Raw genomic sequence first — 24,383 nt, 5'->3', positions numbered from 1 at the left:
TTGTCCGGTATAGTTCTGTAGGATAACTTAATTTCTATAGAACTATGCTGGACAAGGCATAGTTTCTAGGCGTAATACATAAATAGACCCTCAAACTTGGCATCATTTTTTAAGTATGCCCTCCAACTTTGTATATGTACAAGTAGGCACCTCAACTTGTAAAAAGTTGAACACATAAACACAAATTTGGACGTGACACATAATTTTGGAGGTGTCTAAATAATCATTTTGTAAGTTAAAGTGTCCAACTGAAAAAGTGGAGACAAGTTGAGGTGTCTACTTATGCACGCCTAAAGTTGGAGGGTATACTTAAAAAATGAGACCAAGTTTGAGGTCTATTTATATATTATGCCTAATTTCTATGTAACTCTGTCGGAATTGACATAGTTGCTATGCTTATGCTGAACAAATTAGTTACTACATAACTTATGCCGAATAACTTAATTTCTACGAAACTATGTCGGACAAGACATATTTTCTATGTAACTTTGCCCGAATAGGCATAGTTTCTATGAAACCTTGCCTTGTGATTTTTTTTTTTTTACCCTTATGGGGGATCAAACTCAGATATCTGGTTTCATAGACCAGCAAATAAGGGTACTTTGGCCCATAAATTTTCATTAAATGAGAAGCAGAGACAAAAAATAAAGACCAGCAATTTGAGAGGCAAAAATTAAAGACAGTTCATATGAAGGACGATCCGCACAAAGAATTACCGAATAGGCCCTACATGGTGCGAATCCAAATTTAGTTGGACTCCAATGCGGAAATCGAAGACCGTGCGGAAAAGCTAATAAAAGAAAAAAGGGTAGCAAACCGGGACGTTTCTGGAAAAGTTAGAAGTTCAAGGGAAAAAATATGAACTCAAAAACTCATGAGGACTACTTCTGCAAACGAGAAGACACATATATATATAGTGTTCCAATGGAACACAAGATATGGGATAAACCAAAAAGAATGGAGAAGTACTTTGGAAATGCATATAGGGGCGACCCGGGAGTACCACATGCCGACCCGGAAAGATTCGTTAACATATGGGTCGGGTCAGCTGCTTTCTCTGCACTCACATGGATTAATCCTTACATGTGGACTCTCTCCAATCAATTCAAGTATAACCCTGCAAATACTCACTTTAAATTCTTTTTGCAACAATATTTGTTGTTACTGCATAGTTCACTTTCAATTCATTTTGGAGCACAATGTTTTTTTTTCCCTTCATATTTGTTTTTAATTTGATAAAGGGGTTATCTTTATGTGGCTCAATTCTTGTTTTATATAGTGTGCTTTATAGTTTTAAGGAGTAGTATTAACTTAGGGGTTGTTTGGTTCTTGGTTACAGTTATGCTGGTATTAGTAAAGTAGAGTTTAGTTATACGAGGTTTAGTTATTAATGTATTTAGAGCCCGTTTGGATTGGCTTATAAGTTGCTTATAAGTTGTTTTCAGCTTTTTTGAGTGTTTGACTGGCCAGCTTAAAGTCATTTTGTGCATAAAATAAGCCCAAAAAAATAATTGGACCCGTTTGGCTTAGCTTATCTAAAGCAGTAAGCCAAAAAAAATAAGTTAGCCTACTCCAATTTTTTTTTTTTTGACTTATAAGCTGTTTCCAGCTTACAAGCTGCTTATTTTAAGCCCATCCAAACAGGCTCTTAGTTATTCCATTTTTCACCCCGCATAAAGTAATACGTGGATCTCTCCCGACATGTGGAATCTCTTCAATTAATTCACACTTTCAATTCCTTTTGTAACGATTGTGTTTTTTTCCTTCATATTTGGTGTCAATTTTGATAAAGGGGCTATCTTTATTTGGCTAATTTCTGCTGTATACTTGTATACAGTGTGCTTGTAGTTTTTTTAGTGGTAGTATTAAGTTAGGGGGTCTTTGGTTAGAGTTATGCAGGGTTTAATTATGCGGGGTGTAGTTATTTCATCTCTCCATTCAATACAAGTAAAACCTGCATAGTTTCACTTTCAATTCTTTTTGTTTGTTTTTAATTTGATAAAGGGGTTATCTTTATGTGGCTCAATTGTTGTTTTATATAGTGTGCTTATAGTTTTGAGGAGTAGTATTAGCTTAGGGGTTGTTTGATTCTTGGTTAGAGTTATGCTGGTATTAGTACAGTAGAGTTTAGTTATACGGGGTTTAGTTATAGAGGTTTAGTTATTCCATTTTTCACCCTACATAAAATAATACATGGATCTTTCCCTACATGTGGAATCTCTCCAATCAATTCAAGTATAACTTGCAAAACTCACTTTCAATTCCTTTTGTAACAATTGTGTTTTTTTTCTTCATATTTGGTGTCAATTTTGATAAAGGGGTTATCTTTATTTGGCTAATTTCTTGTTGTATACTTGTATACAGTGTGCTTGTAGTTTTTTAGTGGTAGTATTAAGTTAGGGGTTGTTTGGTTGCTGGTTAGAGTTATGTTGGTATTAGTAATGCAGAGATTAGTTATGTGGGGTTTAGTTATTCACTTTCAATTCATTTTGCAATAATTCTCTTTTTTAATTCCAGGTCTGCTGTTAATTTGATAAAGGAGTTATCTTTATTCGATTCAATTCTTGTTCAATATAGCGTGCTTAGGGGTCATTTGGCAGGGTGCATTAGGTAGAAAAATGCTGGTATAAGATTGTAGTGCAATGTTGGTTGTAAATTTAAGTCTAGGACAACTAATATCAATATTACTTATACACCCTATTCAGTACCATGGCATTAACAATACTAGTCCTATTCTTATACTTATACACCCTATTCAGTACTATTTAGAGATTATGTAATGCATGCTATGTTTAATACAACGAACCAAACAATCAATAAGAAATAATGTTAGGATAACTAAGCCCAACATAACTTGCCTTCAAACCAAACGACCCCTTCTAGTGTTGAGGAGTGGTATCTACTTATGGTGTTGGTGGTGCAACGAGCTATTAAAGCAAGAGAGAGTGTGGTGTAGAAAGCTACTAACAATAGAAGATGGAGAAGGCTTTAAAGAGAATAATAGTGTTATGAAGCCCCCATGGCTTTGGTCTAGTGGTAAGGGCGATATGTGATATGTGGGTAGATGCTTGTAACGGGTTCGAACCCTGCCACAGACAAAAGCCTTATATTTGAGTGAAAAAGGATAGAGGGGTGGGTTCATTATCGATTGAGCTTCGAATGGTGCACTTATTATTGGCCTTTGGGAATTTTTCGGTTATCCACCCAAAAAAAAAAAATAGAGCTAAGAAGGTGATTAACAAAGCCCCAGGCCGAAGGGTAGCGGCTGCGGGTTCCCATGTCATCAACCAAAAAAAAAAAAAGTGTTAGACGACTTGTACCAAAAGTTAGGGAGGCAGGAAAGGAAGAAAGAAATGTATAAGTTAGCACGATAGAGAAGAAAAAGGGGGTTCAAATGTGAACAAGGTTAAGTGTATTAAAGGAGATCCTGATAAGTTTTGACTAGAGATGGAGAGACGTAGAAGCTATTTTGATCAATTGCTTAACACGAATAATGAGGATGAGGTAAGAAATTTCCATAGATCTATGTAGATAAAATCCTTAGCTTCGCTTGTGAAATTAGCTGCACTAAGATGCATGATGCTTATGAAGGCTAGAAAAGTTTATTGAGATGGGATCCGTAAAGATAGGAAGTGCCAGTGAGAATTCGAAGTAGTGTGGCTAACCAAGTATCCAAGGATATATTGAGGAGTAGAAAGATGATAAATAAGTGGAGAAAGAGTAGATTGTTTCCAATATATTTGAACAGGGAAGAAATTCAACGTTGTACTAACTATTTTGATATTACATTTTAAGGGCCATATGAGTGAAACTTAGGGATAAGAGTAATAGAGCATAGACTTAGTGACATCATAAGGGTAACAGAGAACTAGCTCGAATTTATGCATAGTAGATTTACTACAAAGGCTTTTATTTTGTTAGAAAAATTTATGGAGATTCTCGGTTATAAAGAAAAAATGAAGATTCACAAAAAAGATATTCACAGGATATTCATTGGGCTCATATTACAGTGCCAAGAAAAATAAATTTGTGAAGTATTTTTTTGTTTTTTGAAACAGTTAACATTATATTATAACAAAAGCTACACCAAAGGTGTACTTCAATAAAGAGATGTATTCATCTAGAATATATAAATATCTTAAAGGCTACTTATGAGAGTGGTTTCAAGTGTGAGAATATTGGAAGGAGATTAAGAGGAGTTCTCTGCACCAAGGATTGCATTGAGCCCATATTTGTTTTCTATACTGATAGACGAGCGTACCCATAGTATTAGGGACAAGGTTTATTTACAGGTGATATTTTGTTAACTAAGAAACTAGCATGATATGAAACAGAAGCTGAAAATGGACACTTTAGGAAATATTGGCTTTAGAATAAGAAGTAAGACACAATATGTGTACTGCAAATACCCATAATAAGAAGAATGAATTGGGTGAAATTGATGTGTTTGAAATTTTAAATATCTAGCTTTGTCATAATAACAAGAATGAAGGTGAAGTGACATTTTTATTTTTTATGGATTAGCATCAGGCTCCCTTCTCTGTTCAATTCATATTTACAGATAATTCTTTCTTTTATTGGTCATATCTGAAGAGAATTCTTGGGTCATTGTTATCTTTTCATTAGCTTATCTCTTTGTCACTTTATGCTAACAATTTTAAAGGCATATCTCTCGTGAACAAGGCAAGAGTGATATTTGCTTAAAGCATAATCTGTGCATTTTAACTGCCGCTTGATCATTTCTGTTAAATAACATTTTTGGAAGCTTCCAGCTTGATGGTATTTTTATAATGTTCGTAATTTGTGATGGGGGCTCAGTTGTTCCTTCTTGATCTCATTAGAACTATGCTTCTGAGTTGTGTTGCTTGGAAACTTTAGGTTGACCTTGTTGTACTCCACTATGCCTAATTGTCAGCAGTCTGTGCCCCAGCAAAGTGATTACATTGTGCCATGTTGGCAAAGACAGTGTGAAGTGACAGCTCAACGATAACCATATTACTGCATGAGTGAGATTTCTAAGAACTTCCTTTTTGCGTCATGTCTGACTTGTTGAATCTGTTGTTATGTGCAGCTGGCATGACAAAGCCATGATGTTTGAGCAACATCACTGGAAGAAAGCCCTCAAGAAGAATCAGGACTATGAATTTAAGGTACTTATGCTTCTTAAGTTTTCCGAGGACATGACCTTAGATAGGAGGGTTTGGAGGACCCAAATTAGGGTAGAAGGCTAGTAGATAGTCTCGTTTTCCGTTCTTATTAGTAGTCGCATTATCGCAATATAATTTCTTCTGCTCAGATTTCTGCTATTATCTGTTATTTCCTGTGCTTTGATTATCCTGTGTTATCTGTGTCGCTTGCATTATTTCATTTCATATCGCTTTGATTCTCTTAACCTTATCTGACTTCTTTTTATGCTTTTATTGAGCCGAGGGTCTTTCGGAAACAGCCGTCCTACCTTGGTAGGAGTAAGGTCTGCGTACACTCTACCCTCCCCAGACCCCACGATGTGGGATTTCACTGGGTTGTTGTTGTTGTTGTTGTTGTATGCTTCTTAAGTTTCTTATGTGATGATGTCCTTTCTTATGCGCTAGTCTTATAAACAGATGATTTTTGTTCCAATGCTTGTGTAGTTTCAAACTAGGTTGGAATTACTGGTTTTTTGTTTCTCATTTTAGTTTCATATGTTGCAGTGGAACCAGTACATGGATAAAGATGCACGAGACTCGTACTACTTCAATTGGCCTGTTTACTTTCCATAGGTTTCTCCAATGTATCATCATGCTGGTGTTTCCTTTTGAAATATTGAGACAGGAAAAAATAGCATCTTGAAATTTCTGTTGATACTATGAATTCAAACAATTTTTAACCTCGAAATGTTTGGTGATATTGCAAATGCTGCATGGTTGCTTCCCTTAGTTTTCTCTAATTAATGAAGTGCTAGTCTTTCTATTTGAACTTGAGACGACCTTAATTGAACTGGATTTGTTCTATAGGCTCATAATACTGACTACTGTGCCCTTGGTTCTACTTGAACTTGAGATGACAAACGAGGCGAACGGTCCATGTCACAAATTTTGAGTATTCTCTTAGTAGTAATGGTAGTGAGGATGCAAGAGCTGCAGATTTGCAGAAACAAAGTGAGTTGAGAATTGCCCTAGTGTGCTAGTGTACTTCAGTTTGCAGCTGATAGCATTGCTTATTCTTCATAATCAGAGTACATACATAGTTTGTTCTCAAGCTTGAGGCTAAATTCCTTTTGACACACCTGTTAAACACGGAAACCTCTTAAACAACAAGCCTTTTACCTAAGTGTAAGATTCTAAATTCACCTATGATTTTACAGCGCACATGGTAATAATTGCAGGAAACATTACACAAAGAAGCTAGGTTTAAGCCACTATTACAAAAAATTGAATTCATTGGAAACGTTTGCGACTGACTTTTTCGTTGGAAATTCCTTAACGACGAGCTAATTTCCGTCAGTAAGTCGTCGAAATGGTTATGTAGTCCTTTACAAACATTTTTTTTAGTTTTATGATTTTTTTACAAGAGATCTTTATTTTTTTTACACATAAGAGATCTGAAAAAATACATAAGAGATCTGAAAAGATCATTTTCTTTTATTTAAATTGTAAGAGGGTATGAGATTTCATTTGATCTTGGCTTTGTTTGTAGTGAGTTAAATGAACGTGGGTGATGCTAGAGAAAAAGTACAATAATATTTTAATTTGATTAATTAACATATGTGTCTCCTGTAACTTTATCATAAAAAAGGGACTTTTACCTTTGAACTTTATGCATAGATGCAAAATCAAGTATGGATGCAATATCATCGTATTATAAGGAGCAGATGAAGTTCATTTTTTGCGCGGATTGCCCTTCTTTTGGGGAGGTCTTTAAATTTTGCCTTTCATATTTGTGGTATTTAAATTTTGTCCCTCATATGTGTGGTCTTTAAGTTTTGCCCTTCGCTTGGAAATGTGGGTGAATACCTGAGGTTCTAGGTTCGAACTCCCGCCAAGGCATAAAATAAAAAAATAATTTCGCAAGGCAGGGCTGGGGGATCCGGCATACACTTCTTAAGGAATAACCAAAAGTATGCCCTATAAGGCAAAAACTTTTCCTTAAGGCATAGATTTTGCCTTATAAGACAAACTTTTAATTATGCTTTAAGGAAAAGTTCCGCCTTATGGGGCAGACTTTTAGTTATGTCTTATGAGTACACTTTTAGTTAAGGCATAATTAAAAGTTTATCTTGAAAAGTAAATATATATATATATATATATATATATATATATATATATATATATATATATATATATATATATATATATATATATGCCTCAAGGCAAAGTCTGCCCCCTCCGGCAGACTTTTAGTTATAACTAAAAGTCTGTCAGAGGAGGCATAACGAAATTCAAACTCTGTCTTGCAATTTTTTTTTTAAATTTTTGATTGAGTGGAGGTTCGAACCGGAACCCATGGGTTTTAACCGAAGAGCAAAATTTAAAGACCACAAATAGGAGGGATAAAATTTAAAGACCACCACAAAAGAAGGGCAATTCTGCCCGATGAAGTTTCTAAGATGGTCCAGTATTTATTATGGTCCATCCACAAAGTATTTATTATGGTCCATCTACAAATGTCACCTGCCATTCTTCATGTAATTGAATCACTTGTAAGACTTCTTCCTCAATTATCTTCCACAATTTAAGTCTCCTTTGTGTTTGAAGATATTGTTGTAACAATTATTGATAATTTCTTAGAGTCAGATTTAGTGGTTGGTTCTTTCCTCTGGCTGAGAAATTTTGCCTAATTTTGGGTTATTCTAAAATTTCATATTTTGATTTAGAATACCATGAGGTAATTCTATTTTGGAGTCGTCGATTCTGCTTTCTATTAATTCCTTTGTGATCATTTATACTTTTTCAGCAATTCATACTTAGTTTAATTACTTATCATTTCTTTTTAAAGCAGATAATGTTATAGGTCTAAGCTTTGACCGAAGTCAGAGTTGACGGACAAAATTTCAATATGTTGACTATTGACCTTAATCCCATCAGCAATCAATGAATACTGCTAGTGGCTAGTAGGCAATGGTTGCAGTTTTATATGGAGTCCGGAGCCTAAAGGGTATAAAAATACACGGTATAAATCAAAAGGGAATGGCCAAAAATTTATATACCAAAACGGGTATAACGTGGACTGATCCACGTTATACCCCAATTTTTTTTTTCATCTGTCAGCAATCACCGAAAAATTAAAAAATAATAATTTAAAATGTATAACGTGGACTGATCCACGTTATACAATATATTTTGTATAACGTGAATCAGTCCACGTTATACAATATCTGATACATTAGGTATATGTTAAAGTCATTTCAGTTTTAGACATGGGCACGAGATGTTCATTAATATCCAATATGTCAAGTCTAAAGAGCGTGATTCATCTTTGAAGATCATGACTCTAGCTGTGAGTACTCGTACAAATATATTTTGTAAAATGTGGACTGATCCACGTTATACAAAATATATTGTATAACGTGGATCAGTCCACGTTATAACTTCATTAATTTTTTTCCCTCGTTTTACAAATACTTGGTAAGACGTTGCCTCTATTTAAATCATATTCGGCTGTGTTTTCAATAAAAAATTTTTATTGATTTTTTTAATTTTTAAAGTATATAGTTAATTTCAGTGATTAACTCAAATAAATATAGCATAGTGGCAATATCCTTAATCCCATCAGCAATCAATGAATATTGCTAGTGGCTAGTAGGCAACGGTTGCAGTTTTATGTTTCTACGAAATTAATTTCAGATTTTTATTCACCCATGAACTCTCATTTCTTTTTCTATTCTTTTTTCTCAATGGGAAAGGGATCAACTGGTGGCATCATCGTATAATGCCATGAGACAATTACTACTAGAGTATGTATTTTCAAGCATCACTATTCAAAGCTCACTACTTAGATATGTGTGATTTTGCGCCGATAAAACTTAAATAAAGTGATCTTCTCATTTCATTTTTTAACCATATTGAACTCAAGACCTCTAAAAAAGATAAACCTTTACTATCCCATCACATTTTTCGGTGCATGATGCAATCAGAATTCGCCACATAAATAATTTTCATTTGTCCATTCTAATTAGCGAAAGAGCATCCCATCCTAATTAATTTTTTGTTTGTTACGATGAAAAATTAAACTAAACTCCTTAATAGCTATCATTATAAGCTACATGATTTAATCTGCTAGTATAATACATTTCATTTCCTCAAGTGCCTCTTCCCAAATTAAGATTTCGTTCGCCATGAAATCTACGCATTTGTTTGTCTCTCTCCAAATGCATATGATAGTAGCTTTGTTCACTACCAGCAAATATCGACAATCATCAATAAAAGCTCTGAGAGGATGATATATGCATATCCCCCTCTTTGATGAACTTGACAACAAGTAAGCAATCTATCTCCACTTCTAATTCTTAGTAACCTCTGTCTTTTGCATCCCATTCTTAAGAATGAATATTAACATTAGCTTTCGTTTGTCCATTCTAATTAAGCAAATACCACTTTATTTATTTAAAATAAAATTACAGGTACCACACCAATTCATTCTGAGTAAACAGTTACATGAAACACTATATTTAAGAAAATATAGCATAGTGACAATATCCTTAAAGAAAGTAAAATAAAATCGAACTAATATACCTTAGATCTTTGCATACTCATTTCCTTCTATTCAAATCGTAAAAAATTATGTTCAACCGTTTCCTTGTCTGATATTTTTAGCAACTTGTTGATAATTTAGTTTAAACAGCAATAGCACAAGTGGCAAGAACCTTCTCCAATTCTTCAGCACGACAAGGGAATTCAAGAACACCCTCAATCCATATTCATCTTCAGCTTCTTTCAATAACTTCAAGAATGATGGATGTGTTAGCCATTGCAACTCCACCACAAACCTCTGTGGCTCCTCTTCAGGATCCACTGAAAATACAGCAAAGTGTCCTTCTTTCACATCATTTGGCACCAATGATATATTTCCACGTGGTGTAACGACGACTTCAGCAGCATTTTGGGTTGTGTATGTAGGAATTAGTTGAAGATATTGAGTTTTGAGCTTTCCAATCAAACGTTTGACCATATTTTGAGCTTAATGTAGAAGTTGGAATATATGTTTTTGGCAATGGTGAACAAATCGTAGTATGTGGTATTTGTTTTGTTTTCTTTCTATAGAGTTTGAGAAGGGTATTTATAGGATATGGTGAAGGAGAATAGGGGTTAACTCATTTGATGATATTTCTAAGATGCTGAGTTAGGGATAGAGCACCGTTATACTTAATATAATCAATAGGTTTGACTCAAATGTTGTATTTATGTAAAAAAACTAATTTATTTAATATATATAAATAATATGATAAAGGAGAATATTGGAGGTTAGTTAGATGAAATTTCTTAGATGTTAAGCAGTTTTGGGTCCCCATTTTCATGTGCTTACAGCTTTTAAGTCATTAGTTGCAACATACGACCCATCATTCTCTATATTCACTTTTTTAAAATAAAAAAATAAAAAAATCTTCTTTTGGATTTTTATGCCTTTATTTTTTGTCTCCCCCGCCACCCCCCACCCCAATAAAATGCCGAACTTATGATTGGATATATAGAGGAAATTAATGGGTGAATATGACCCTTCATAATTTAAATAGAAGAAAATGATGCCATAAATATTATTGTTTGGTGTTTCCGGATCTTTTATGTTTAACTACTGCTTTCTCTGTCTCAATTCATGTTACACTTTTTGCTTCTCGAGATTCAAACTATTTGAACTTTTATCAACACTTTAAAATGTATTTTTTCCATCCTATTAGCATGAGAAGTGCAACTTATAGTACGTTCAATATAGATTTTGACTATATATGTAAATTTTATTTAGAATATTGAATTGATCTACTTTGATTTAGCTTTAAAGATTAATCAAATTGACTCTCAAGAAGCGTAAAGTGTCACATAAACTAAATGTTTAATGTATACATTTGATTTTAATTGAAAACAGTAATGAACATTAGGCAGCCTGTGGACAACTTGGTCTAGCACTGATAGAGGATACAAATATATGGTTTATGTGATCGCCTCAGTCAATGAAGATCGAGAAACATAGTGTTGGAAGATTATGCCACTCGGAAGAAGTCTTCTACTGAAGAAAAGCTTGTTACAAGTAAGAAAATGGCAGGTGGGGCTTGGAGCGGGGTTTTTAGTAAACTTAATCTGATATTATGGAGTATGTACTTCTCAAAGCCTTAAAAACAGCCTTATGCATCAGTTTTGCATCCATTTTCCCAGCAAAGAAAGCAAATTCTGTTGTCAATGCACAGACAAATACAAAGGAATGAAAACGACATTTGACACAAATATATAGTATATATATATTACTGTAGAGCATCGAATACTGGAATATCCATCAAACAAAACACATATCATTCTGTAAGGAAAAACAAAATGCTCACTAATTCAGCTATAATTTCTCTAGTGGAGAATTACCATGTTCACCTGATTCATGAGAACTAGCACAGAATTTGCTACAAATTATGCTTTTGTAATCATAGGTGACCAAGAAGTATCAAACCTCAATTTGAACCAAAGAGATAATGATAGATAGATAGATAGATTGAGAGAGAGCCACAACATATGTTTTCTCTAATATACGTGTATGATGTATGGTTTTCTTCTTCTTTTTTTTTTTTGGCGGGGGGGGTGGGGTGGGCGTGAAGCATAGAAGGATATCTGCTTTATACATTATTTACTATATATAAAAAAATATCAATTCTATTTTTGCCACAGCTAACTGAAAAGTCCACTGGACTATCTATCCATTGGAGACAACAAAAAGGAAAAGGAAGAAGAAATCAATTCACATCTTGGGTCTTTTTGAGCAACAGACCCATACTACAGATAGAGAATTTGCCAAAGGATCAACATTGTTAGGATTTAAATCCCAAATCCGACCTTTGTAAGCAGGTTCCCAGGAAAGATTGGAGGGTCACAGCTGGACCACTTAAATACCAACCTCCTTAGACAGAACCTACTTACGCCGTGATGTAAGCGAAGAATAAATAGCACACACAGATTTATAGTGGTTCACCCTCAATGTGAGAGCTACGTCCACGTTGCTGCTGCAGATCTTATTAAAGAAGAAATATTACAAGTGTTTACAACACTCAACCTCACAACCCCAATCCCAATTACACTCAAGAATTTTACCACAGAAAATTCTCTCAAAGACCTTCTCTTACTTAGGCCTTTCACTAAGAGTATTTCTCTTAGAATTTTTCTCTCTTGGGATGTGTATAGCAAATGATCTTAATGATGTCTTACAAATGAACCATAAGCTACCTATTTATAGGAATGAATTTCCTATGATGAGGTAAGCGCTTACATCACGACTATTATGAGGTAAGCGCTTACATCACGACTATGTGAACAAAAGAATTGACTTGTTTGGCCAATTCCACACCTAACAAATCTCCCACTTGAAGACTAATTTTAATTTGTCTTCACACTTTGATCGATGCAGCAGCTCTTTCCTACTTTCATACTTCGTCCAGGCCAACTGAAGTTGAGCATAGCTTCAGTTTGTCTATCGTCACTGCCTTTGTCAGCATGTCTGCTGGATTCTGACTCCCTGCGATCTTCTCAAGCACCAGCGCTCCATCTTCCAAAGCTGATCTAATGAAATGGTACCGGAGTTGTATGTGCTTCGTTCGAGCATGGTAAACCGGGTTCTTTGCCAAATGAATGGCGCTTTGGCTATCACAATATAGCACACTTCCCTCGTGGTCCTGATCCAATTCCCGCAGAAAAGATTGTAGCCACATCATTTCCTTTGTGGCCTCCGTCACAGCAACGTACTCAGCCTCACAACTAGAGAGAGCTACTATCTTTTGCAACTTGGAAACCCAAGAGATTGCAGTACCTCCGAAGGTGTAAACATACCCGGATGTGCTCTTTCTGCTATCAATATCACCACCGTTGTCAGCATCAACATACCCTTGCAATCCTGTTTTTGATTTTCGGAAATACAGAGCTGAACTCGAGTTGCCTTTCAGATATCTGAATATCCACTTCACAGCCTCCCAGTGTTGCTTTCCCGGATTGCTCATAAATCGGCTGACAACTCCCACTGCATGTGCAATGTCTGGCCTTGTACATATCATTGCATACATAAGACTACCGATTGCAGATGCATAAGGTATCTTGTCCATCTGCTTCTTCTCATCCTCGGTTGTCGGCGACTGATCCTTTGACAACCGAAAATGTCCAGCCAAGGGAGTGCTGATTGGCTTGGCATCATGCATGTTAAACCTTTTGATAACTTTCCTCACATATTCTTCTTGTGGGAGTTTGATGCCCTCCTTGCTTCGGTCGATTCTCATCCCAAGGATTTGCTTTGCAGCTCCCAAATCCTTCATTGCAAACTCTTCCGATAACCCTTTTTTCAACCGATCAATCTCCTGTAGGTTTGCTCCTACGATTAGCATGTCGTCGACATAGAGTAGCGGTATCATATACGAGTCTTCAAATTTTTTGAAGTAACAGCAGTGATCTGCCTCGCACCTTGAAAAATCAGCTTTCTTCATAAAGCTGTCAAACTTTAAATACCACTGTCTTGGAGCCTGTTTTAGTCCGTACAGACTCTTTTGAAGTTTGCACACCAGATTCTCCTTTCCTTTGATTTTGAATCCCTCCGGCTGTCGCATGTAGATTTCCTCGTCTAGATCACCGTGAAGAAATGCAGTTTTCACGTCCATCTGTTGCAGATGTAGATTTTCCTTTGCTACCAGCCCAAGAACAGTTCTGATAGTCACCATCTTGACTACGGGAGAGAAGATCTCCGTATAGTCAATGCCTTCTTTCTGTTGAAATCCCTTTGCAACCAGCCTTGCTTTATAACACTTGCTTCCATTGGGTTCTTCCTTTATCCGATAAACCCATTTGTTTTGCAATGCCTTTTTATCCTTTGGCAACTCGGATAATTCCCATGTATGATTTGCCGATAGTGAATCCATTTCATCCTTCATTGCCAGCTCCTACTTAGTCGATTCACCGACTTGCATTGCTTCTTCATAACATTCCGGCTCCCCTCTATCAGTGAGTAGAATGTAGTTGAGGGATGGAGAGTACCTGTGAAGCGGCTTCCTGATCCTGGATGATCTACGCAGCTCTGTGATTGGCGTCTGTTCATTTGTTTCAGAATCAGCACTTTCATCAACACCTTCTCGGATTGTTTGTTCCTCTGCCTCGGTTGTACCTGGCTGCGGCTCAGGTGCCGGAAAGTCCCTCAAATCGACTATTTCCGATTCCTTGTCCTGACATTCTGAATTCTTTTGCAGCTTGTCTTTGTATAGTACCTCTTCGTTAAAGACAACATTCCTGCTTCGGATGATCTTCCGATTTTGTTCATCCCAAAATCGGTACCCAAGCTCGGTGTCACCATAGCTAATAAAGTAACACTTCTTTGATTTTGGATCAAGCTTGCTTCTAGCCGTATCATCATTATGAACATATGATAAGCAACCGAACACTTTCAGAAATGAAAGATTTACCTTCTTGCCACTCCAGACTTCTTCTGGAATTCTGAAATCCAAGGGAACTGACGGTCCTCGGTTAATTAAGAAGGCCGCGGTATTGACTGCATCTACCCAGAATGTCTTGGGCAGTCCAGAGTGTATTCTCATACTCCGAGCACGCTCGTTCAACGTTCGGTTCATTTTTTCGGCTACTCCATTCTGTTGCGGCGTTCCAGGAATAGTCTTCATCATCTTGATCCCATTATCGGCACAGTACCGTTTGAAATCACCATCAGTGTATTCTCCGCCGTTGTCGGACCTCAAACACTTCAACTTGAGGTTTGTTTCATTCTCGACCATGGCTTTCCATCTTTTGAATACACTAAACACATCGGATTTATTTTTCATAAAATAAACCCATACCTTCCTGGTTGAATCATCAATGAAGGTCACGTAGTAGTGTGATCCTCCAAGGGAGGGTACAGTGGTAGGTCCCCACACGTCTGTGTGCACCAATTCCAGCTTTTCGACCTTCAACTCTCTGCCTGCACTTGAGAAGCTTACTCGCTTTTGTTTTCCGAGAATGCAGCTCTCACACGTATGAAGGTCCACCGTCTTCAGCTCCGGAATTAAGCCATTTGTCACCAACAACTTCATCCCCTTCTGGCTGATATGCCCAAGCCGACAATGCCACAAATCTGTCTTCTTTGTGTTGTCAACAACAGCAACAATATCACGACAGCTATCCGTCATGTAGAGAGTGCCAATCTTCTTTCCTCGGCCAACTACCATAGCACCTTTCGCCACCTTCCAAGACCCATTACCAAAGTTGAGATCATATCCCTCATCATCAAGCTGACCTACTGAAATCAGGTTTCGCATCAGCTTTGGAACATGTCTAACTTTTGTAATCTTCCACGAGGATTCATTTGACATCTTCAAATTAATGTCTCCCGTGCCAACAACGTCTAGCGGCTCTCCATCGGCTAAATAAACTTTGCCGAGATTCCCAGCCACGTAGTTTGTCATTATATCATGATGTGGGGTGGTATGAAAGGACGCTCCTGAGTCAAGCACCCAAGAGTCTATCGGGCTGTCAACCGATAGCAACAACGCATCGCCAATGTCTTCCGTAGCAGCGTTGATTCCAGCCCCCTTGTTGTCCTCCTTCTTTGGCACCCTGCAGTTCTTCTTGAAGTGACCTGGTTTTCCACAGTTCCAACACTCATGTGTTCGTCCTGGTCTGGATTGACCCCTGCCATTCCTTGACTTCGATCTGCCCCTATTTCGGTTGTAGTTTCTGTCATAATTTCTGCTTCTGTTTTCAACATTAAAAGCAGAACTCGTCGATGCCTCTCCCGAATCTGTCCTGCGCACCTCCTCAGCAAGGATACGATCCCTAACATCGTTGAACTTTAGTTTGTCACTGCCGACAGAATTACTAACCGCTGCTCTCATTGGCTCCCAACTATTTGGTAGGGATGCCAACAAAATTAGAGCTTGTACTTCATCATCGAAATCAATTTTTACCGATGACAATTGATTTACAATGGTATTGAATTCATTTATGTGTGCAGCAACATGAGCATTTTCCATCATCTTTAGATGAAATAGTTTCTTCATGAGAAATACCTTATTATTTGCCGAAGGTTTCTCATACATGTCAGACAATACCTTCATCATATCTGCGGTGGTCTTCTCCTTTGCCACGTTGTGAGCAACGTTCTTCGACAGCGTCAGTCGAATGACTCCCAGAACTTGTCTGTCGAGGAGATCCCAATCTACTTGCTTCATCTCCTCTGGTTTCAGACTCAGAGGTTCATGAAGCTTTCTGCCATATAAATAATCTTCAATTTGCATTCTCCAGAACGCAAAATCTGTACCATCGAATTTACCGATGCCGTGCGTCGTACCATCTTCGCCTCCCATCGTTTCTAAATCACAACACAACCTGTTGCTCTGATACCAGTTGTTAGGATTTAAATCCCAAATCCGACCTTTGTAAGCAGGTTCCCAGGAAAGATTGGAGGGTCACAGCTGGACCACTTAAATACCAACCTCCTTAGACAGAACCTACTTACGCCGTGATGTAAGCGAAGAATAAATAGCACACACAGATTTATAGTGGTTCACCCTCAATGTGAGAGCTACGTCCACGTTGCTGCTGCAGATCTTATTAAAGAAGAAATATTACAAGTGTTTACAACACTCAACCTCACAACCCCAATCCCAATTACACTCAAGAATTTTACCACAGAAAATTCTCTCAAAGACCTTCTCTTACTTAGGCCTTTCACTAAGAGTATTTCTCTTAGAATTTTTCTCTCTTGGGATGTGTATAGCAAATGATCTTAATGATGTCTTACAAATGAACCATAAGCTACCTATTTATAGGAATGAATTTCCTATGATGAGGTAAGCGCTTACATCACGACTATTATGAGGTAAGCGCTTACATCACGACTATGTGAACAAAAGAATTGACTTGTTTGGCCAATTCCACACCTAACAAACATCACATCAAAATAAAACCATATCAGTTGTTTATATCAGATAATTGCATTTATAGAAAAAATATAACAAATTGTGTCATTACTATAACCTTATTACAGGATATAAAAATAATCTCGTCATTAACTCTTTCTGAAACTATGGTACAACAGACCTTTATTGACCGAATTTGAAATTCAACAAATGCAGCCACCGTAGTTTTAGGGCTTCAAGTACACTCAAGACGTTTGTTATTTGACTTATATTAAGGGGGAAAATAAAAATAACAATGAATCTGTTCTTTTCTGCAAAATTGTTAAGCGCGCACACACATGCGAAGCAGCTAATAGAAACTAAGCTGCAGCAGACAAGTTTATATTCCTGCTCATCAAGGTTGAAAACTTCCAACAACTTAGGCCATGATTCCAGGATGCCTCCAGGCAAATAAAATTCCAGTAACTTTCCTTGGCAATGGTAGAAGTCCTCAACAGGCTGACTCTGCAATCATAAAAAAGAAGGGAAATCATACAACTGTCCTATTTTTTCATTTTCTAGAGAAAGATGATAATAGCATAGATACTGAATGACCATTAAACTAACAATATCTGGAGCTAGTTGAGGAAAAAAGTTGTTGCTTTTGAGAATAGTTACTCACGTTGAGGAAAAAATGCTTATTCAAGTATTAGTGAACATGAAAATATTGTGGTTCAACTATCGGAATAATACCTTATCCCAGTAAATCTTAAGTCTTTCCTTAACAACATCTTCTGTATCATCTGCTCGAGTGATTAGCTTTCATATAAACTGCGAGGGAGGATTAAGTGGAGCCATGCTGATTCTTTGAGCTCCATTTTCACCTGCGATATCTATAGATGCCACGTTGAAGTTCTTTCCACATTCACTGCAAATCCTTCGGCCAAGGCATTTCTCAACCATTCTGGAAGCTTGAGATTAGCCACCAAATCAATGTCTGTCACCTCAGTCAATATTTCCTAATGCATGAAATAGACACAAATGTTATCTAACTTGCACAATAATTTTGTCCAAAACCTCATGACATAAAATTGAGATTACATATGAAAGAGTACTATTAAAATGTACTTGGAGAAGTGACTACAAATAGGAAGTAGACTATTGATATACCACTTGTATCATCTTTTCAAATCCCCACTATACATACAGGGAGGAGGTAACCTTTTCATAGACAAAAAATTATCAAACTGTTGCAAAGGATCTTCACTTTCCTGCCATGTTCCTATACCTCTGCCAACAAGACTAAAATCAGAAGTCCTGTCACAATGTTTTTTACCAGAAGTTCCTTCCACTTAGACAATGAAGTAGCGTGAACAGGGTAGAAATTCCCAGCACTCAAGAAGCTCCTATAATGAACAGTGGTAACAGAATCCTATTTTGTAAAGTTCTTAAGTAGCTAATAGACTATTTTCAAGCATCATTCTTGGCTCCCATTAGTCAAGCTAATGCATTTAACATGACATCTAAATAGCAGAACTTAGCCTCTAACTTCTTGTGTTTCTCTTCTTTGGTAGGAAGGGAATAACAAATTCATTCTCGCTGTCCTAGCCTAATTACTTTCTCACAGATAATCAGAGCATAACGTTTCAATCTCATACATATAAGGTTTTTGGAGATAATAGCCAAGCATTTTATGCAAGAAAATTAAATGTATACTCACTGCTTGTCTCACAGTTCTAGGGAATCCGTCAAGTATGAATCCAGCTTCATCCTTAGCTTCCCCATTCTCGAGCCCCTTTGAGAGTAAATTCAGTATTATCTCATCAGAGACCAATTTTCCTTGGTTGACAATCTCTGCCAGCTGAAAGAGGATGAAGCCGATCAGGAAATGAACTAATTTCGCTAAGTAACTCCATAAAGCGGGACATGCATATTATAACAAGAAGCAACTACGCCTCTATCCAAAATCAAGCTGGGCTTATTTCAAGCTTATACAACTACAACGACATACCCGGTGTAATCCCACAAAGTGAGCTCTGGGGAGGTAGAGTGTACGCAGACCTTACTCCTACCTTGGGAGGTAGAGAGGTTGTTTCTGGTAGACCCTCGGCACAAAACAAACAACTCAAAACAGTATAAAAAGTCATGGCAAAATACTATAAAAGCATGATAAAGCACTCTACTTTCTAATCAAAGCTTATTTCAAGCTTATATTATACAAAAATCGAAATATAAATAAAAATGAATTTCTGTCATGACTAAAAGAGTCCCATAGAGTATAGGAAGTCTCGCCCTTTGATAACAATATAGCATACAAGAGGTATATGCCATAAAACATCAACTCTCTTTATAAGCAAAATTTGTCAAGTTAATTGATCTTATGTATCATATAAATATATTCTCCTTATTAAATTCAGAGGTTGGCTTGAGTTGGTTTTAAAATACTAATAACCAAAACTAACTATGTTGGTTTACTAATCTATAAAGCAAATCAAATTAAAGATATTCGCCTTTTACATATGAGGTTTGTCAGTTTTTTCAACTCGCTGTGCCTTTTTTTTTTTTTTTTTTTGAAGGTTTTCCAATTTTTCCGTGTTCGATTTGTCAAAATGTTATTAAAAACATTTTCTATAGGTAAAACAAGTTCCTTAAAAGTTAAGAAAAATGACTTCCCTAATGAAAACGGGAGAAATAAGTTCCACAAGTAACATTCCAAATTCATTGTCTCATCCCTCCCCACCCAACGCCCCAACTTCCACCCCTGAACCCAACTCCCTATTTTGCTAGATTATATAAAAATGTTCTTGAATATTATTTTCTTGCTTAATTACCGAATACTAAAAAATAAGTAAGCAACCAACATGTTTTCCAAGAAAACATATTCCTTCGTACCGAACATACCCAAAAACCCCACAGCCTTTTGGCACCTTTCTACTCTTTTTGCCTTGGACAACACCGCAATAAGTAAAAATCTAGATAAGACCTCCTTTCAATTACTAAGCTTCTATCAAATCGCTAATTTTTTTATCAACAGATCACGAACTTCTTTCCCAGTAAACATTACCTGAATGGATCAAATCTAGTCTCAAGAATTCTTTTTCCAACTTTTGATTCTCCACTACATACTTGTTTGGATACAATTTAACTTTACAATTCTCCTATTATTCATGATTTACGGGCACACAAATATTTTTGGATCGCAAATTTCAAAAGTTTCATTTCTTTCTTAAACTTCGTGTCTAATCAAATGGTGCAACATAAACGAGTCAAATCCTCAAATGGTCATTGAACATTTAGAAAAGTTTAACTTTTAAATTTTTTTGAACAATAAAGTCATCAAACTATGCCATATTTTTCAATAAAGTAAATCATTTCATTTTTAGACATAAAACCCCTTAATCCATATATAATTATAAAATCCATTACTTAGGCACAATTTTTAGATATAAAACCCCTTAACCCATATATAATTATAAAATCCAGTACTTAGGCACAATTTTTAGATACTTCCAAATTCTTGTTTAAATTAATATTTATTATATTTTAATAATAAAATATAATTAATATTTCAAGTTATAAGAATAAAACAGTATGCTATAAGGTTTTTCTTGTTATATCAATTTCTTTTGAACAATTTTGATATTTCTCTAATGCTCAAAGTCAGAAGTTAAAATTTTACTCAATGAAAGTGCTTTGACATAATTGGAACACATGAGTTGATTGTGAACTTAATTATTATCGCATTTTAACTTAAAGTTGATGTAGCCTTATAGAAATACATAAACTTTAAATCATGTATCCGTCTCTACTCCTCTCCTGACTTTGCGCCGAAAATTAGTTATTTTAAGCGGAATCATGCATGTCACATCATGTGGAACCAGGGGCGGATGTAGCTATGTAGTTAGGGGTCCATATGAACCTAATGATTTCGACACGTAAGGTAATTTATGTGTAAATTTTTTATTAAATTTGCAACAGATAGTAGGTCTAAACCCATAATTTTAAAAGGGCAAGTCACACATTTGGTCAGTGCAAAATAATTAAATTCGCTTGCCAAACATACAATAAACACGCATTATTTGGTATAAAAAATGTATATGCATATCATATATTAATATACAAAAATAATAGTATTTTTTTGGCTATTATTTTGGTGGACGGCTATTTATGTCAATTTTTCATTTTAAAACTACGATGTGTTCAATGCTAAATTTTAAAAGATGAATAAATATAACTTAAATCTTAGATTCGCCTCTATTGAACCCAAGGAAGTACAATAGTATATTTTTCTTAAAGAAGCAGAAATAACATAGCACATGTCCCATTGTTAACTAATTTTGGAAGAAGGCAGAAATCCAATATGTTGTCCCTCATCATCTGGCCTTCCCACTAAAACATAGTAAACACAAGAACACAAAAATCCATATGTTGTCCCTTGTTAGGCTCAGGCACTCCCAAAATGGAACAGTGAAAAACAAGAAAAAGAAAATTGCCTAAACAGATGAACACTGATTTTCCTCAAAGATCTCTAATATGGCTAGCAAGCTCACACGATAGCAGAGGCGTATGTAGCCTATGAGGTTGGGGTTCAACTGAACCCCAAACTTTGAACGCGGAACCTAAATTTATGTGTAAAAAATTATTAAAATTGCAATAAATAGTAGATATGAACCCTTAACTTTAAAAATATAATGGGTTAAATGCTAAAAATTTATAGATTGAACCCATAAAATTTAAATCCTAGATCCGCTTCTGCACGATAGTGTAACTGGAAGTAGATATGAAGAAGATAGAGATGGATCGATCATGACTTTCTCTTCTAGTTAGATACGTTTTTATCTTCTCATCATGTATTGCATGTTGTGCTGACACTGATGCTACATTGCTACTTGATATTTCCCTTTCTTACATGTTCCTTTGAATGGGGTCCTTTTTGGTTTGTCTTCACGCTAATATCTCTAATGCAACCAATCAGTTGGACCTTTCTATAACATCCATCTTCTGTAATAAAACTTCTCTATAACAATCATCTTTTCTATGAAACCGACGACTTTTCATGTAGTATTATATTATATGCTCTCTGTAACAACATTTCATTAGTTATAGCAGTATAAAAAAAAAAACGAAACAACCGATATTGTTATCGGAGGCAGATCCAGAATTTTAAGCTTGTGGTTCCCAGTAAAATAAACTAATATGCAATAATAAAAGGGAATCGATCGCTCATCTCATTGAAGGGGAAATCACTCCAATTCTTTACAGAAATTTCATCATTTTTAGAGCTCAGACTCGAAACCTCTGATTTAATAATGGTAAGATCCAATAATAACAAAGGATGCCTTTACATATTGACATCCGAATCAACCTAATCTTGAATCTTATTCACGCGGTTGGACGAGCGGATGGAATTTTTTTCGTCTTTTGGTAGGAAAGATAACTAAGTATTATTAACACTAATTAAGTTATGACTTATCTACATGACTTGATTTTTCTAGGATATAATACCTAGACAATCATTTTCTCAAAAGACATAGGGTATATCACAATTAAGTCATTAAGCCCTCAAAAACTTGCAAATCGCTTAGATATTTGGCTAAGTAGTCCGCCACTTCATTACTTTTTTCATTTTTCCCTTTTGAAGATAATGAAAAATAGAAGCATAAAGAAGTCACTTAACATAACATAGGTGGATTCAAGATTTTAAGTTTATGAGTTTTGAATCACAATATTTTTTTTTTTTGATTAAGTTTTGATAAATTACATTAAGTTAATTTCTTAATATATATAGGCAAAACTACTAAATTCAGTCGAACTATTTCTTCAACTGTGGGCTTGTAGCTCCACCACCGACTTTATTTTATATAAAATGAAAGCTGGTACAAAGACACTAGTTCGTTCTGAGCAGACAGCTCCATGATCAACATTATATATACTTCAGACGATGTAACATTGTCCTTCAAGTAATTAAGTCTAATTGAACAAACATCAATAACGTACGTTTGTAAATAATTAGGTTTCGCCAAGAAATCTGCCCATTTGTTCGTCTCTCTTCAAATGTATATGATAGTGATAATTTTTTCACTTCTAACAAATATCGACAATCTTCTAATAGTCATGAGGGGATGACATTGTGTGTCCTCTTCTTTAATCAGCTTGACAACAAGAAAACAGTCTGTCTCCATTTTTAATTCTTTAATTTGTAACCTCTTTCTTTTGCATCCCATTCTTAAGAAAGAATATTAACATTAATTTTTTCAATTGTCCACTCTAATTAAGTAAAGGCTAATGAGACATAGGAAAGACCACTTTATTTATTTAATATAAAATTACAGGTACCAAACCAATTCATTCTGAGTAAACAGTTACATGAAACACTATATTTTATATAGCATAGTGACAATATCCTTAAAGAACGTAAAAGATAAAACTGACCACTAATATTTCTTAAATCTTTGCATGTTCATTTTCTTCTATTCAAACCGTAAACGATTAAACTGCAACAGCACACGTGGCAAGAACCTTCTCCAATTCCTCAGCCCGACAAGGGAATTCAAGAACACCTTTTTGTTTAAAGCCATATTCATCTTTAGCTTGTTTTAATAATTTCAAGAAAGATGGATGTGTTAGCCATTGCAAATCCACCACAAATCTTTGTGGTTCCTCTCCAGGATTCACTGAGAATACAGCAAAGTGTCCACGTGGCGTTTCGGGTAAGTACTGATCTGTAGTAGTAGCGTTATTTGGTCTCTTTTTAGAATTTGGTATGATCAATTGATGAAGAAATTGAGCCTTCAATAACTTGCTAATGATCTTGAACTTCACCATATTTTGAGCTTAATAATGTTGATAGTATATTGATCAATACAACAGCTAGGATTTTGTTTTGTTTTTAATTCCTCAGAGTTTGAGAAAGGGATGTATTTATAGGATATGGTGAAGGTTTAATTAGATGCAATTTCTCAGATGCTGAGTTTAATATTGGGTCCCCATTACATGTGCTTTGTGATCTTTTTGATCATTTGTTGCAACATATGATCCATCTTTTTCCTTAGTTCACTTTGACAACCTTATGTTCTTATTTCAATACTTTGTTGAATTTCCTCAAAAAAGAAGGCAACTTTTCTGGGTCATTATTCATTAATTGCAACATACGATCGATCTTTTTCTATAAGCACTTTTTCAGTAGAACACGTCCAACTATGGAAGGTTTCTTCTCCCTTAGGAGTAGCAACACGACAAGTTAGAGAAGGCAACAGGTGGAAAATTAAATGAGGATACATCTGGAAATAGGTCTATTACAACAAATTAATGTTAATCTCCAACATTATTAATATTAAAAAGTATTTTTTGAAGG

At 35.7% G+C, this 24,383-nt stretch overlaps 2 protein-coding genes and 2 pseudogenes across 2 annotated transcripts; 1 reads left to right on the top strand and 3 right to left on the bottom strand.

The window, feature by feature from the left end:
* Positions 1 to 925: 925 nt before the first annotated feature.
* LOC132630012 (uncharacterized) lies at positions 926 to 5,915 on the top strand. Its single transcript, XM_060345499.1, has 3 exons — positions 926 to 1,109; positions 5,072 to 5,150; positions 5,691 to 5,915. The coding sequence occupies exons 1-3, from the start codon at positions 958 to 960 to the stop codon at positions 5,757 to 5,759; spliced, it is 300 nt and encodes a 99-aa protein (XP_060201482.1). The 5' UTR covers positions 926 to 957; the 3' UTR covers positions 5,760 to 5,915.
* Positions 5,916 to 9,563: 3,648 nt separating this feature from the next.
* LOC132633671 (auxin-responsive protein SAUR32-like) lies at positions 9,564 to 10,551 on the bottom strand (annotated as a pseudogene).
* Positions 10,552 to 17,135: 6,584 nt separating this feature from the next.
* LOC132630176 (adenylate kinase-like) lies at positions 17,136 to 18,947 on the bottom strand (annotated as a pseudogene).
* A 4,571-nt stretch (positions 18,948 to 23,518) lies between these two features.
* On the bottom strand, positions 23,519 to 23,854 carry LOC132630175 (auxin-responsive protein SAUR32-like). The gene has a single exon (XM_060345752.1). The coding sequence runs from the start codon at positions 23,852 to 23,854 to the stop codon at positions 23,519 to 23,521; it is 336 nt and encodes a 111-aa protein (XP_060201735.1).
* Between the last annotated feature and the right edge of the window lie 529 nt (positions 23,855 to 24,383).

This window comes from Lycium barbarum, chromosome 3 (genome assembly GCF_019175385.1).
Source record: "Lycium barbarum isolate Lr01 chromosome 3, ASM1917538v2, whole genome shotgun sequence".
Classification (NCBI taxonomy): Eukaryota; Viridiplantae; Streptophyta; class Magnoliopsida; order Solanales; family Solanaceae; genus Lycium; species Lycium barbarum.
Note: the sequence above shows the minus strand (reverse complement) of the source record. Positions and strands in the feature narration are given on the sequence as shown.